A 13,550-nucleotide genomic window follows, 5' to 3' on the forward strand; every position below is an offset into this window, starting at 1 on the left:
CAAAACGACCATTTGTATCAATTATTCTACCCTTGTTACTTTTGAATTCTTGAAGAAAAGGTTTTTCTCTCGGGCCTCAACGGTGAGCGAAGAATACAAAAAATTGATAAACGTCTTGATGAATTTAAGTAAATGGGGGCGGACAACAGCAAAAGTATATTAAAGCACAACTTTACACAAACTCTCAAACAACTCGTGCAGTATAATCGGTACAATAATAGTCATGACCGTATTTTCTGATACTGATATAAATAAACAAGGCAACTGTAAGGTGATCAGTTGACTGAACACATACCGACATGAATTGAAATTGTAGGCTAAAGGCTTAAAAGATGTGAACCGTAGGTTGTCCTAAATAGTCTCACCAGTCGCTCCTTACAGAAGAGAAATATATTCCAAAATATGCCTTTTTTTACTCGCTCAGACTCTAACTTTAAAAAAGCCTCGACCCCCAACGTGGGGATGTGGGCTCGTCCTGTTGCAGCGTACTCGTCAAAATCGGTTGGCGAGCGGCCTTTTTACAATCTCAATGCTCAGAAGCCAAAACCGCTGAAGAAGATCGTGAGATCGGACTCAGAAAACGAACGCACACATTATCCAGATTGCATGCTCCAATTTGACTCCGCTCTGATAAGTCGGGGCTCGAGCGCTCCTGGATGTTGACCTGCGGACTGAGAGTTTAGTTTTGTGCTCGCTCATCACTTTACTTTCATATCTGTCTTCTGTCTGTTTCTCACTTTGTCCATTGTTCTGACTTCAGCTCGCACTTTCTAATCTCGTATCCGTCATTCAGCATTTCTGTCCCTTTTGTCTTTCGCTCCTCCCGTCCTGTGTCCATCTCTCCTTCTTCCACCCGCTGGGCAGGTAGGCCTTTTTGATGAGGGGCTGATATCTATTCACGCGGGTCATTCATCAGCGGTGTGTCGCTCTTTAAGTGGTGAGCGGGAAGCCAAATCAATAGGTTGGCTGAGCGGATGGATTTCTTGAGTCATCCTCAGCCTGGAGAGATAAGGGATTTTTTTTTTTTTTTAAATGGATGGCACTTGAAACAGTTGGCGGGGAGCGATGAATAAAGCTCTGAACACATTGCAGCTGGTATTAAAATGGATGTAGGCATTGAGATTGACGAGGTGGTAAAACTTTGGAGAAAAACCTTTGAGGGGTCTCGCTGAAAGGCCCGTATGTCTGGAGAAGTTATGCCTCAACTTTAAAATTATTATTAAATCCATGTGAGAGAATTCATATACGTTATTCCTGTGATGATGAGCAAAAGAAGAAAAGGGAACAGCACCTAACTTCAATCTCCACTTTTTAAGCATCCACATCCATCCAATTTTGATCATTTCGAGTGTTTTTTCTTCTGTCACATTCAGTATGTTAGATGCATGGCGGTGTGAGCAATGTGCTAATTAGTTGTACGATCGGTAAATTAGATCCTAAACTTCACTTCTGAGATGACAGCAGCTGCACTGACACATTGTGTTATGGAGATGAATTGTCTAGTTTAGTTAGTTATTATTGATGTAAAATGTCGCTCATATCTCTGCGAAACACAAAAATAAACATAGCGTAGCACCGATATTTTGTCTAATTGTGACGTTATAATTCAGTGTCCCACGACCCAGTTTTTCTAGTTAAGACTTTGTGTTTTTGTGCCGTCCTCTGTGATATATAAAACCTAAATGTGCAAACGTCTATTTTTACAGTGTCTGTTTTGCTGCAGGAATATTTGAGATAATGTGTTGGATCGCGGGTGTTCAGGCGTTTTGCCATCATGCTGCTGATACTTTGCTCATCAGCAGCCCGTCGCCAACACTGTCATGAGCCAAAACGTAGGAGGTCTGGGCCGCAGGAACGCTGACAGGAAATCAGCGAAAGGCACAAGAGTCAGGGAATGAAGTTCAGATTGCAGGAGATGTTGTCTCTGATGTATACACACACACACACACACACACACACACACACACACACGCGCGCACAGTAACACTGAAAACCTTTTCGTCAGGACATGTCACAGCTACCTTCATCACCTCTGGAGAGTGCAAGGTCTTCCTTTCATGGACGTGTCATTGAAAACATCTACACATGTTGAATACTGTATTAATGATGCATTCAGGCAGACTTCAAAAAGCAATTTCCTTCTAATAATTTCTTATCAGTTAACAGGCTCTTTGTTTAGTTTTTTTCTCTTGTGAGTAAAACAAACAGAATGTACACTTGACTTTTGCATTTGATGTCATGTTATTAGTAAAAACGATACAAATATCCCAGCTCTCTCGTGAGGCTGAAATGTGTACTGCAGATATAAATGCTAGATAAAAGACTATGGAGGGAATTCTGCAAATGTATTTGGCGTCGCTAATAAAATCACACGTAGGTTCAGTGTTTGGTAATTCTGCTCGCCTCTCGTGTTTGTAAGTTACCTGAGGGCCACCGTACGTTGTCCAACACATTTGTATAAATGCAAAAGAGTGCTAAAGCAGCGTTACTATGATAAGCATTTCCTCTGAGCGAGACGAAGGTCCTGAACGACGACGACACAGCGTTACCACTGTCCTGCACACGTTACTGCGGTTTTGTTAAAGGAAGGCGGTGAACGGACGGGTGTTGCTTGATGCAACTAAATCATACACAGTAATGTATAATTTTTTATTTTAAAGTCCCCCAATGCGAAACAATCCCATACAGCCTGGAAGAGAGCGTAGCAGAAACAAATCAAGATGACAAAGATGCTTCTCAACGTCAAAACTCAAGAGGAGAATCATCCAGAAATAAATATGGGACATACAATATCCGTCGTGCAGGTATAATGGCAGCGCAGTTGAAGTCAAAGTGTGTTCGGGAACGGAGGTGTGTGTATGGACAGAAAGGTGTTGACACCAAACAACCGTGTGTCTGATTTACCAGCCTGCCGATCCTCTCTGCAGTATCGTGGAAAGTGCAAAGTGCGGTCGGCCTCCCTCGACAGCTGCCTCCTTCGTCTGGCAGCATTTTACACCAACACCTTGAAGGCTGTGAACCAGTGACATCATCCTATATTTTGTATACTGTGACTGTGAAGATATGTTTTGTTTTCATGCTCGATGTATTATTATACATTTTTTTAATAATATAATTTCTTGTAGATGGAGATTTGAATAACTTATAATATACACTTATATGTTTCGATTTCCGGAAAGTTTTCTTGTGCAAGCACAGACGGGACAAACTGCAGTGCAGTGTTAAAAAGCACTTTAAAGGTCGTGCGTATCGGCAGCTTCTGTCTTTGAGGTGAAAAAACCTGAAGGCTTGTCCTAAAGCTCCAGACCCGCTCATTAAATAATAATACAGACCGATGTTATCACCTCCTCTGTCAAGCGCTGTCAGACCAAAACTCATGAATATGCATCAGTTTGACAAAAAGAAGAAATCTGTGCTCATTTTATCTATCTATCTGTCACGCTCTTTATGTATTCAAATACCTCAGATGCTACACTCTTTTTGCCATTTCTCCACTTTTTAATAATCAGCCCTTGTCTCCCTTCTTCCTCCCACAGCTGCTTCCTGTCCCTGCTCCTCGTGGCCGCCGTGGTTTGGAAGATCAAACAAAGCTGCTGGGCGTCACGGCGACGAGAGGTAAGTCAAGAGACCCCCGCTGAATACAAATATTGATTTTCGGCTTCTCTGGCACGTCATTTAACAACCACCAAAAAACAGATTGTGTTTGTCTACGTTTCGGGTGCTGTAAAGCTGCTGCTTTTCAAACATGTTGCTTGATAAAACCTATTTTGCTGAGGTTTCACCCCTGGAAGTATAAAGAAACCCTCGGTATTGTATGTATTTCTGCGCGATAGCTCACGTATTAGTGATAGAGATGATGGTATGAGCTGATTCACTTTGATGGGTTTGGCTCTTCAGAGTTGAATTTGAATTGAATGTTCTTAAATCACCAAAGTGTATGAACAAAAAACATTTAGAATTGAGAAGGAGGGGAACATTTTGTCTGGATTCTCTACATTTTTCACTTACAGATGCTCTATATCTCTTTCCATCTTCAAACTGTGTGAGCTACCTTAAAGAGGGTAATGTAATTGTAACAAGGAGAAGAGATATCAAAGACAATAGATGAAATGCTTTTCTTTTTTTTCTTTGACAACTTCTTACCCTTGAAACTACTGTGACCCACTTTTCTCTTGTGGATAAAGAATTGCTCAGGAAAGAACAAATGCACAGCGAACGCTCCAATTACTGATTTGACTCGCATCTGTTTGGATTTGTGAGAGTGTTCAGTCATCTAATAGACTGAAGAACGGGAACTTAGTTTTGTTGTTGTATTTTTAACCATTTGCATGCCTTTTTCTGACAAGTTGATTTTTATCATTTCTCTACGATTGTCAGTCAGTAGCCTTTTTACATTAAATAAGTGTTCGATAGAGTTTTTTTGTGATTGTAAATCCTCCTCTGTTATCTTGTGTCGTCTAACTAGTGATGAAAAAATAAACCTTAACAAATATTGCCCCGTTCAAAATAAAATGATCTAAATCATTGTAAAAGTAAAATACTTTAGCTTTTTGTTTCTGTCTTAAATGGCCGAGGGAATGAACATTAAATATACACGTTAGATTGAAGCTCCTTCCTTTGGACAGAGCCGTGTCTACTCTTTATGCTAAGCTCACCTCGCCTTGGATTGGACAGACGATATAGGGTTGGTATCGAACGTCTTCTCAAGCAAGCAAATGAGCTCATTTCCCAAAATTGCTGAACAATTTTTTTTTTTTTAATGACTCGTCATGTTTCCCCAAGGCTCCATTGTAGGACCAGTGTTCTCGGGTACCTGCTGCCGCTGGGAAAGCGGGTAGCACAGAATTGGTAGCACAGAATTGATTTCGTCATATATTTCTAAATCAACCAGTGATAAATCAGTCCTACTGATACTTATTTCTGTACGAACAGTTACCTTCAGCTGAACAGAGATAAGTGAATGTTTCAATTGCTGGAACAAAGACTCCAAGAAGTACAGGAGCTTCAACCTATTCATGTGCGTCATTTACCGTTGTTTAAAGTCAAAGTTTTTTACTCGTACTAAAAGCCTATCAAATGCTTTTATCTTGATTGCTGTGACGTTTTTACATGAGTACCCAAAGAAAGCCTTAAATTACATAAACTGCATGTCATTTAGCATGAAGCAGTACGAATGCTGACCGGGACGGAGGCAAAGCTCACATCAGTGTCTAATGTTTCCTTTTAGATTTCATTCATAAAAATTATGTAATTTTGCTCAGCAAAGCATTTAGTAAAATTGTGCCTTAATGCGTTTTTCAAATATGTTCCTTTTATACTCAATACAGCTAAAACAATATAATACAGAGTTGTAGACATTTGCAGGCGTTACATTTCAATCAAGTAATGTAGTAATCTAAATATCAACTCTCCACAGATGTGTAAACGAGGTGCAAATTAATTCAAAGCTGCTGATGTGAAGATACTCCAAAGTTCATAGACATCTATGAAAACCACCGGGTTTCCCAACATTTCCAAAATTTCATCATAGAAAACGGCATTTCATTTCAAGCCCGTCAGTAATGAAAGTACATTACTGAGGTGCAGTGATCATAAGTCATTTTTCCATATGGCACCGGCAAGCGGCGTCTTTTCATCTGAAGAAAGTCAATAATTATTTGAAAGAACAGATGATGTCAAAGCAATCTGTCAAACTGTGGGAAGCCCTGCACGGTGCACAAATGATTGAAATTGACTGACAATGTTCAGTCCTGGAACAATTCTGTGAAAACCAAAACTAAGTTCATGTAGTAATTTGTGGGAGGGAAAAGTCTTGCATCATGCAGTCTGTGTCATATCTACGGATCAGGAAACGAGCTCGTGGAACGTGTTGTGATACACTGCAGATTTTAAGCTTCAGTGAGGTTAACCTACTTTTTGTCAAACGCACACAATTGTGTACACACCACACACACACACACACACACACACACACTCAAAGTGCTGACGGACAGAAAACAGGCATCCTGACAAAGCTCCCGTGTGATTTGGTGTTATAACTCCTAAGGTGACTGCAGCAACAAAAGATGAGCTCCTTTTTATGATTTTTGTTCTTCTTTTTTTTGTCTTAAAGTAAATTTCCAAGTAACAGTAATTTCCATTTGTAAAGGATATATAGGATGAGCTCTCAGTAGCCTGGCAACATGTCATGACTTGCCGGTTGGCTAGATGAACTTATTGAGATCTGATTGTTGCTAACTGTTTGATCTGTTTATAGGGGGGCCAACTAAAGCGACGTGAAAACTTTGGAAAGTCACTGAGTTTTATATATTCACATTGAATGCTCCGTCCTTGGAAAAGAGAAAAATCAAAATGCCTTTTCATGGTGTGTTTCCTGAAGGGGTTGAACCACCTTTTGAGTGAGTGCCTGAACGGTTTCGTGCACGTGTGAGTGTGTTCCTCTGCGCATGAGTCTCCGGCTGTGTGTTGTTGTGCTTAATGGCGCTTTTGTGCTGTTTTTTTTCCCCCCGCACTCGTCGCATCCACTTGACGTGCCTTTCGGCTGTAACCTTGCCCAGAGAGTGCTGTCATCACCCTCACCCTCCGGATTCCTCTTAACGTCCTTCAGCTGTGCCCACTCCGCCCTCTCGCCATCACACAGCTACTGTCGTCCAGCTGGACCCTCTACTGGCCAACCTTTAAACAGAATTAGCACTGGGCCTTTGTTAAGAGCAATGGGAAGGGAGTGGTGTGTGGGATGGGGGGCTATGTGGCTATGTGATGCTGAAGGCGGTTTCAGAGTGTTTTCTTGCTCTTTCTTTGTCACATTTGACTCCCCGTGTCCTTGTTTTTGTCACTCTAATACAGTGATTTTCAACCACTGTATTCCGTGGGAAAATGTCCAATTTCCCTTAATCGGCCCAAAAAATATTATTTAGTTGCCGCAAATAATTTTCCATTGAGCGTCTGAGCCTGCAATATAGTGGCTGGTCTAGTAATGAAATACTCTTCCATGCCAGTAGGTAGCACAATACTTACCTACCATATATGCTGTATTATGCTACAATGTGATATTTTGTACGTTTTTTGGTTATTGGTGTGCCGCGGGATTTTTTTAATGTAGAAAATGTGCCGAGGCTAAAAAAAAGGTTGAAAAACAGTGCTTTAATATATATAAGATCTCTATGGAAACCATAATGGCCAAAATTAGAGAGAACTTAAACATTTATTTTATGCAGTGTAACACCGTGATAATGCCATAAATCAAATGAGAAACGTTGCATTTATCTGATGGTTCATTTTCTTTTCATATGGGGGTGGAATCTATACATGCAATGTTTTTCCAAGTGCCCACAATGTTACCCATTTAAAAAAAGAAGAAAAGGTTAAGGCTCTATGTGCTAATATTAAACTACTTCCATTTGCTTCGATCTCTCTTGTCCTCTGTGCTCTGTGTGATCAGCCGGCAGTTCAGGCGAAGTTTCACTGACTTTTTGTCAAGTGACTGTTGGTCTCAGACGAGTCAATCATTAGGTCTCAGCTGTGTTGACCAGTGCAGAATTTCATGTTGTTGTTTTTTTTACAGGATGTGGTTCTTGCAAAAGGTTAATTTTTAATTGAACTTTAAATGTAGAATAAAGTTGTTTTGATGAATTATGATGAAGAAAAAAAACAAACATTTCCTGACATTTGTCATATACATATGATTGGACTATTTATGTCTTTCAAACCAGCTGGCTGGTTGTGGGCTTCAGAGGGTTTAAGTCATTATATTGTGCAAAACACTGCAGTCTATACACAGATACGTGGAGCGTTTTCGGATCGAAGTGAGTTCTGACATCCCATGATGCACTTATTCTGTGATAACACAGGTGTTTTAAACATTTTTTATTTGAAAGTATAAATAATCACTTAATAAATATGATTGATATCCACAAGGAGGGCTTTATGGGTTTTACGCTGTGTACATATAGATTTATGGGCTGAAATAATTGGTGTAATTCTCCAACCATGTGGAGCAGTGTATGAGTTATCCACCCACATCATGCACGAGTGCTTTCTTTAACTTGATTTAACCTCATGCCTTCATATATCAGAACTTTTGCAACACTAAAGCACATCAGCTCTGAGTGAGATGATGCAAGCACTTTTTAATTTTTCCCCCAAAGCTAAAACATCACACATAAACGTGGACAAAAGAACTACAGCTTTGGGACTAAAGAGAGAGCCGTCTCCGAGGGGAGTCCTAATAATGATGCTCCTTGGGACGTCTCTGTCCTTCATAGCCGTAGCTCTTCGAAACCCATTTCTGACATCTCAAAAATATCTGTACATCATTATTGGACCAAGCTTATCAAAACCGCAACTTCAAAAAAAGGGCGTGGCTCTGCACATAACTAGACCATCGGCGCATAACTTAAAGGAAGTGTCCACACGAGTACCTGAAACATACCTCGAAGGTTTCATTCAAAGCAGCCACCAGGGAGTGCTATAAATCCCCCCAGCAAAAAAAATTAGTGTGGCATAACTCAAATTTCACTTTGAAATGGTTTGTCCAATCATGAAAAAGAGGAGGATGTGTTTCATAACAATGTTAAACCGCACCTGGGAAAACTATCTTGAAATCGCCCAGTAGGGAGCATAAACATGTGCATGAGCCTGGTGCAAGTCTGTCACCAAACGTCGCCGAACTTGCTGTATATTTTTAATTAAGCTGTTGAAACATTTTCCCAAAAATGTGACCAGCGGGACTGTGAGTAAGTAATCACTTGAAAGGCAGCATTCTGTTGATGAAACAAGTGTGTGATTGGTCTCACTCTTCCGACAGATTATTTATTTTTTCCAATTGAGCCTCTTCCTTCTGTTGAGTGTTGGACCCGGAATGGCCGCTTGCAGCTATATTTGTTATTAGTTTTTTTTTTTTTAACCCCATTCTTTTTAGTTAACATGCGCTTTCTGTTTTGGTCCTCTCAAATCACCAGGACCAAAATCAATTTTAATGCTATTTAGATTTATTTTCAAATGCAGAAGTGATGATGAAGGAGTAGCTAGAAATGAGACTCCATGTGAATCCTGGATGCAGGCCCGGGGGCCAAACTTGTGAAAGTGTGTGTGTGTGGAGGGAGGTTGGGGTCGGGGGGGGGGGGAGGAGCACTGACAATATTAGTTATATGATGAGTGGCTTCTATCACAGATGTTGCATTTGGGCTGCGATTCCTTAAGTTCATGTTCCTTGCTTTTGGCATCCCACGTTCGCCACCTTGCGCACACACACACACACACGCGCACACACGCGCACGCGCGCGCGCGCACACACACTGCTCTGTGGAAAGTTTACTGTATGCATGAAGATTTATGTTTGGACACAACAATTTTCATAGTCTACTGCGACATTTCCTCGTAACTTTTTAAACAAATAAAAAATCATTGTGTTTCTGCTCCAAAATACATACAAATATGATTTTGGACTTTTGAATCTCTCACACATGAAGTTGTTTGCAACTGAGAGTGAAGTGATACATTATGAGTATTTTAAGTAGAGGATACCGAAAAAAATATATATACACACTGTTCGAAAGTTTGGGGTCACCCAGACGCAATTTCTGGCATTGAATAGCCTTAATTTTTAAGAACAAGAATAGACTGGCGAGTTTCACATAAAAGTTCTCTTTTTCTGGCCATTTTGAGAGTTTAATGGAACCCACAAATGTGATGCTCCTGATACTCAACTAGCTCAAAGGAAGGCCAGTTTTATAGCTTCTCTCACCAGCATAACTGTTTTAAGCTGTGCTAACATAATTGCGCAAGGGTTTTCAAGGGTTTTCTAATCATCCATTAGTCTTCTATGCGATTAGCAAACACAATGTACCATTAGAACACTGGAGTGATAGTTGATGGAAATGGGCCTCTATACACCTATGTAGATATTTCATTAAAAACCAGACGTTTCCACCTAGAATAGTCATTTACCACATTGTATAGTGTATTTCTGATTAATTTAATGTTATCTTCATTGAAAAAAACTGTGCCTTTCTTTGAAAAGTAAGGAAATTTCTAAGTGACCCCAAAGTTTTGAACGGTAGTGTGTGTGTGTGTGTGTGTGTGTATGTATATGTATATATATATATATATATATATATATATATATATATATATATATATATATATATATATATATATATATATATATGAGAAAAAGGGTGAAACTGTGCCAGAGAAACTGTGTCGGAACCTAATTTCTTGTTTCAGCGTAAGCTATAATTACCTTGTCCTACTCATACAGAGAGGCACACAGATACATGCAGCAGACCCGCTTTCATCGTGATGCATAATTATTCGGCAAACATAAAGCTAATCGTGTTTTTTTTTCCCCCCAACGAATCCGACTCTTGTTGCAGGTGTCTGCTTCTCTGACATCGCGACCGTTCGGTGCTTTTTAGGCACCGTCCCTCCAGGCGTCGTTTCCGACTCTGTGTTACTCTGGGCTTGCATCAGCCACACAGTGACACGCGTTTGCAACTAATTATGCCCACACGCACCTCGCTTGGGCCCGGTGCAGTGAGTCAATGGCGGCCAGCGCATTTTATTTGGGGCATTGCAGGGTCACAGGACTTTACGGCGGTGGCCCTGATCCTCGTACTTCTTACTTGCTGGCTGCTTGTCATCGGACTGTAAGGAGTTTAAGACTATTATGCTGTCACAGTCATTGTAAGTGGCTCTGGATAACAGTGTTAGCTTAAGCCCTCAAATGTAAATGTCACTGTGAGCTCTTTCTAAGAAAGGCTGGAGAAATCAACTTTCTTTTTTACTGACCACTGGCCAAAACGCTTTCTTGTAATAAAGTGGTTGACGAGTCATTGCATTTATTCCCACGTATTAATTCATTAAAAAAAATATATATATATATATATCATATACTGTAACATTATTACATTTAAATGACTATGAGAAACTTGTATTTAGTGTTGATTTTGGCGGTTCCTGTGGACAAAAGTGATTGAGTTTCTGAGCGCCAGAGTCCATTTAGAAAACCTATCATTTTACTGTGACAGGGTCTGACGGTCTGCTCCGCTCAGTCCTGTTCCCCTCGTGCCCGACTTCCCTCCAGTGGGCCCAGCAATACAGCCTGGGTCTCACGCGAGGAGAAGCTGCTTCCTGGGCGGAGGAGGAGACGCTGCTGCTTAGCTCTCCTCTTTCCACCGGAGCGTTCCAAGCCGGACCTGAGTCCGTCCACGGTGGTCTGGATGGTGCCAGATTTCGTCTAAATTTCTGGGGAATCCGTGTGACGAGCATTAAGAATAACTATCAAACAATAGCCTATCTTCTTGTTGATGGTCTTGTTTACTTAGGAATGTCAAATCACAGTATTAAAATGAGATGGTTTCATAATCGGTTAAAAGTTCCTCACAATAACTGTAACATCTGAAAACAACAACGTTTTCACGACAGATATGAAGGCTTTGTAGATAATTGTCTGTGAAAATGAGAACCACACAAGAGTAAACAATGAAAACGTAGACATCAAATTAACACTTAAAAACCACATCACCTTCTTTTGCATGCTTATCATGCACCTTTTCATTTTGAACCGTGAAGTCATTTCTTCACTTCAGCAAAGCTTCTTTTTTGATTGCCCCTTTTCAGGTTTTCATTTACTGCCAGTACAGTAATGTTGTGCTTTTCAGTCGTTGGAATCAATGTTCAATGCACAGCAGTGTTCAACTGAAACATGAAAAAAACATCTTACCTTTTTAAAGTAGTGTGATTATCCTACAATGTGATAAATCCGAGAAAACTTCATGTCCAAAATAAGGATGTAAGGACAAAGAATACCCAATTTATTTTACTTTGACGGACACTGAAAAGGGAGGACAGGTGTGTTAATGTTCATGAGGCGCACATTGTGGTTGAGAGGATACAAACCAGTGCTCTGATTAATGTTACTTTGTGTACCGCACGTACCCAATACAAACATACTGTTTACGCCTTTGAGGACAAGCTGTTTGAGTTTGCATCTGTGTTTGTACTTTTTGTACTTCTGATTCTTGATGGTGCTATTTGCCAAAATGAATCTTTCTACTCTCATATTGGCAGATTTGTATTTTTTTTTCCAATGTGAATTTCATGCACTGACTAGAAATAAGTTCAGGACCGTGTATGAGGTTCCCCTCTCTGTGGTAGCAGGCTAACACCTGCTGAGACGATGGAGTTTTTTTATTTGGACCAACCCAGAGCCCACGTGTTGCGGCCCTGTGCGTTTGTTCAAGTGCGTTCTCAAAGTGTCCAGGATCGCATGTTCTCCCTCACGCGTGTGTTTGCCATGGATCTGTTTGCACCGATGTGCTGTGGATGTGTTTCTGTACCGTCTGATTCCTAATCAAAGCCTTCCTTTGAGACCTGGCAGTCCCTTTGAAGGAGCTGGAGCCGCCAGATGGCAAAAGACAGACCCCGACCACGGCAGCCCTTCAGTCCGAAATTGTTTGAGCTCTGTCAATGCTGGTAGATTGTTCCTGCGGGGGCATTTGAGTACAGTAAGTTTCAGGTGGCATGGCATTCTCAGGTCAAGAGTTCCTCCCCTGGCGTCTATATTTACCTTTTTTTTTTAAGTCATAAAAGGGTGGAGCAGTTTTCTCTTATCAGCAGCCAACAATTCCAGGTTTCAGGTACATCTCAGCAACAGACCCGAATTATAAAAGTACTTTTTGTGGGGTGGAAATAGAGATGAGCAAGCTAGTTAATTAGAGCAGAGCGCCCTGTGGCGGGGAAATCTATCATGATGCAAAAATACTGTAATAATGGCGCCGCTTTAACGCTCAATTTCCCCACCTTCGGAACAGACAGTCTTGTTTCACTCGACTCGATTGTGGCAGTGAAATAAAGCGGTTTTCCCAGCCAGAAAGCGTACATTTTCAGTACCTAACCGTGTGAGAGTTGAGCCATATCTATTGATTCATAGTGGGGCAGTAAAAAAACAAAATACTGCAAGTCTTTCATATTCATTGTCAGTTTTCAGTGTTCCTTCTTATTTTTTCTGCCCTGACTCCTCTTAACTGTGAGAGCCTCCTCTCCCACTGTACCTCCACAAAAATATCCCCACGGCAACAGCATGTGTATTTACCCGTCATCCATCGTCGCCCTAACACAGACATGCATCACACATAACTTGACATATATTAGACGTGTATTGCGCCCCGAGGTATTGACAAAAATGCAGAATGCGATAATGTCTGTGATCGTTCGCCGCGGCGTGCCACATGATTAACGGAGCTGTAGATTTCTTTACACTTCGCCAGAGGCGGGGAGGGGAGGCGCCATAAACTTCTCCGGATACCCTCACATATTTATTACCCCATTAAGCTGCCTCCTCCTCCTCCTCACCACCGCCTCCCCTCCGCTATAAATATGAATGTCAACTGGGGTGTCAAGGCCCGAGCCCCTGTTAGAAATACCTGCTATTATGTCATAAAATGAGTGGAAAGCTGCTCAGTGGCCTGTGATGTGTAAACTGACCTTTTTTTTTTTTACTCCTCTAATCAAATGTTATATAGCTAGCGTGTTGTTAATGAAGTGAT

The 13,550-nt window shown here is 41.0% G+C and overlaps 1 protein-coding gene across 2 annotated transcripts in view; it reads left to right on the forward strand.

Moving 5' to 3' along the window:
* Positions 1–13,550, forward strand: part of atrn (attractin) — a gene marked incomplete at both ends in the record, with an annotated part of 130,817 nt that overhangs the window by 78,502 nt on the left and 38,765 nt on the right. For both annotated transcript variants that reach the window (XM_079230781.1, XM_079230782.1), the window contains one exon: positions 3,537–3,615. In XM_079230781.1, the coding sequence (XP_079086907.1) occupies positions 3,537–3,615 (79 nt within the window). The remainder of the gene's footprint in view (positions 1–3,536; positions 3,616–13,550) is intronic.

The sequence above is a fragment of the Taurulus bubalis genome (genome assembly GCF_910589615.1).
Source record: "Taurulus bubalis genome assembly, chromosome: 1".
Taxonomy (NCBI): Eukaryota; Metazoa; Chordata; class Actinopteri; order Perciformes; family Cottidae; genus Taurulus; species Taurulus bubalis.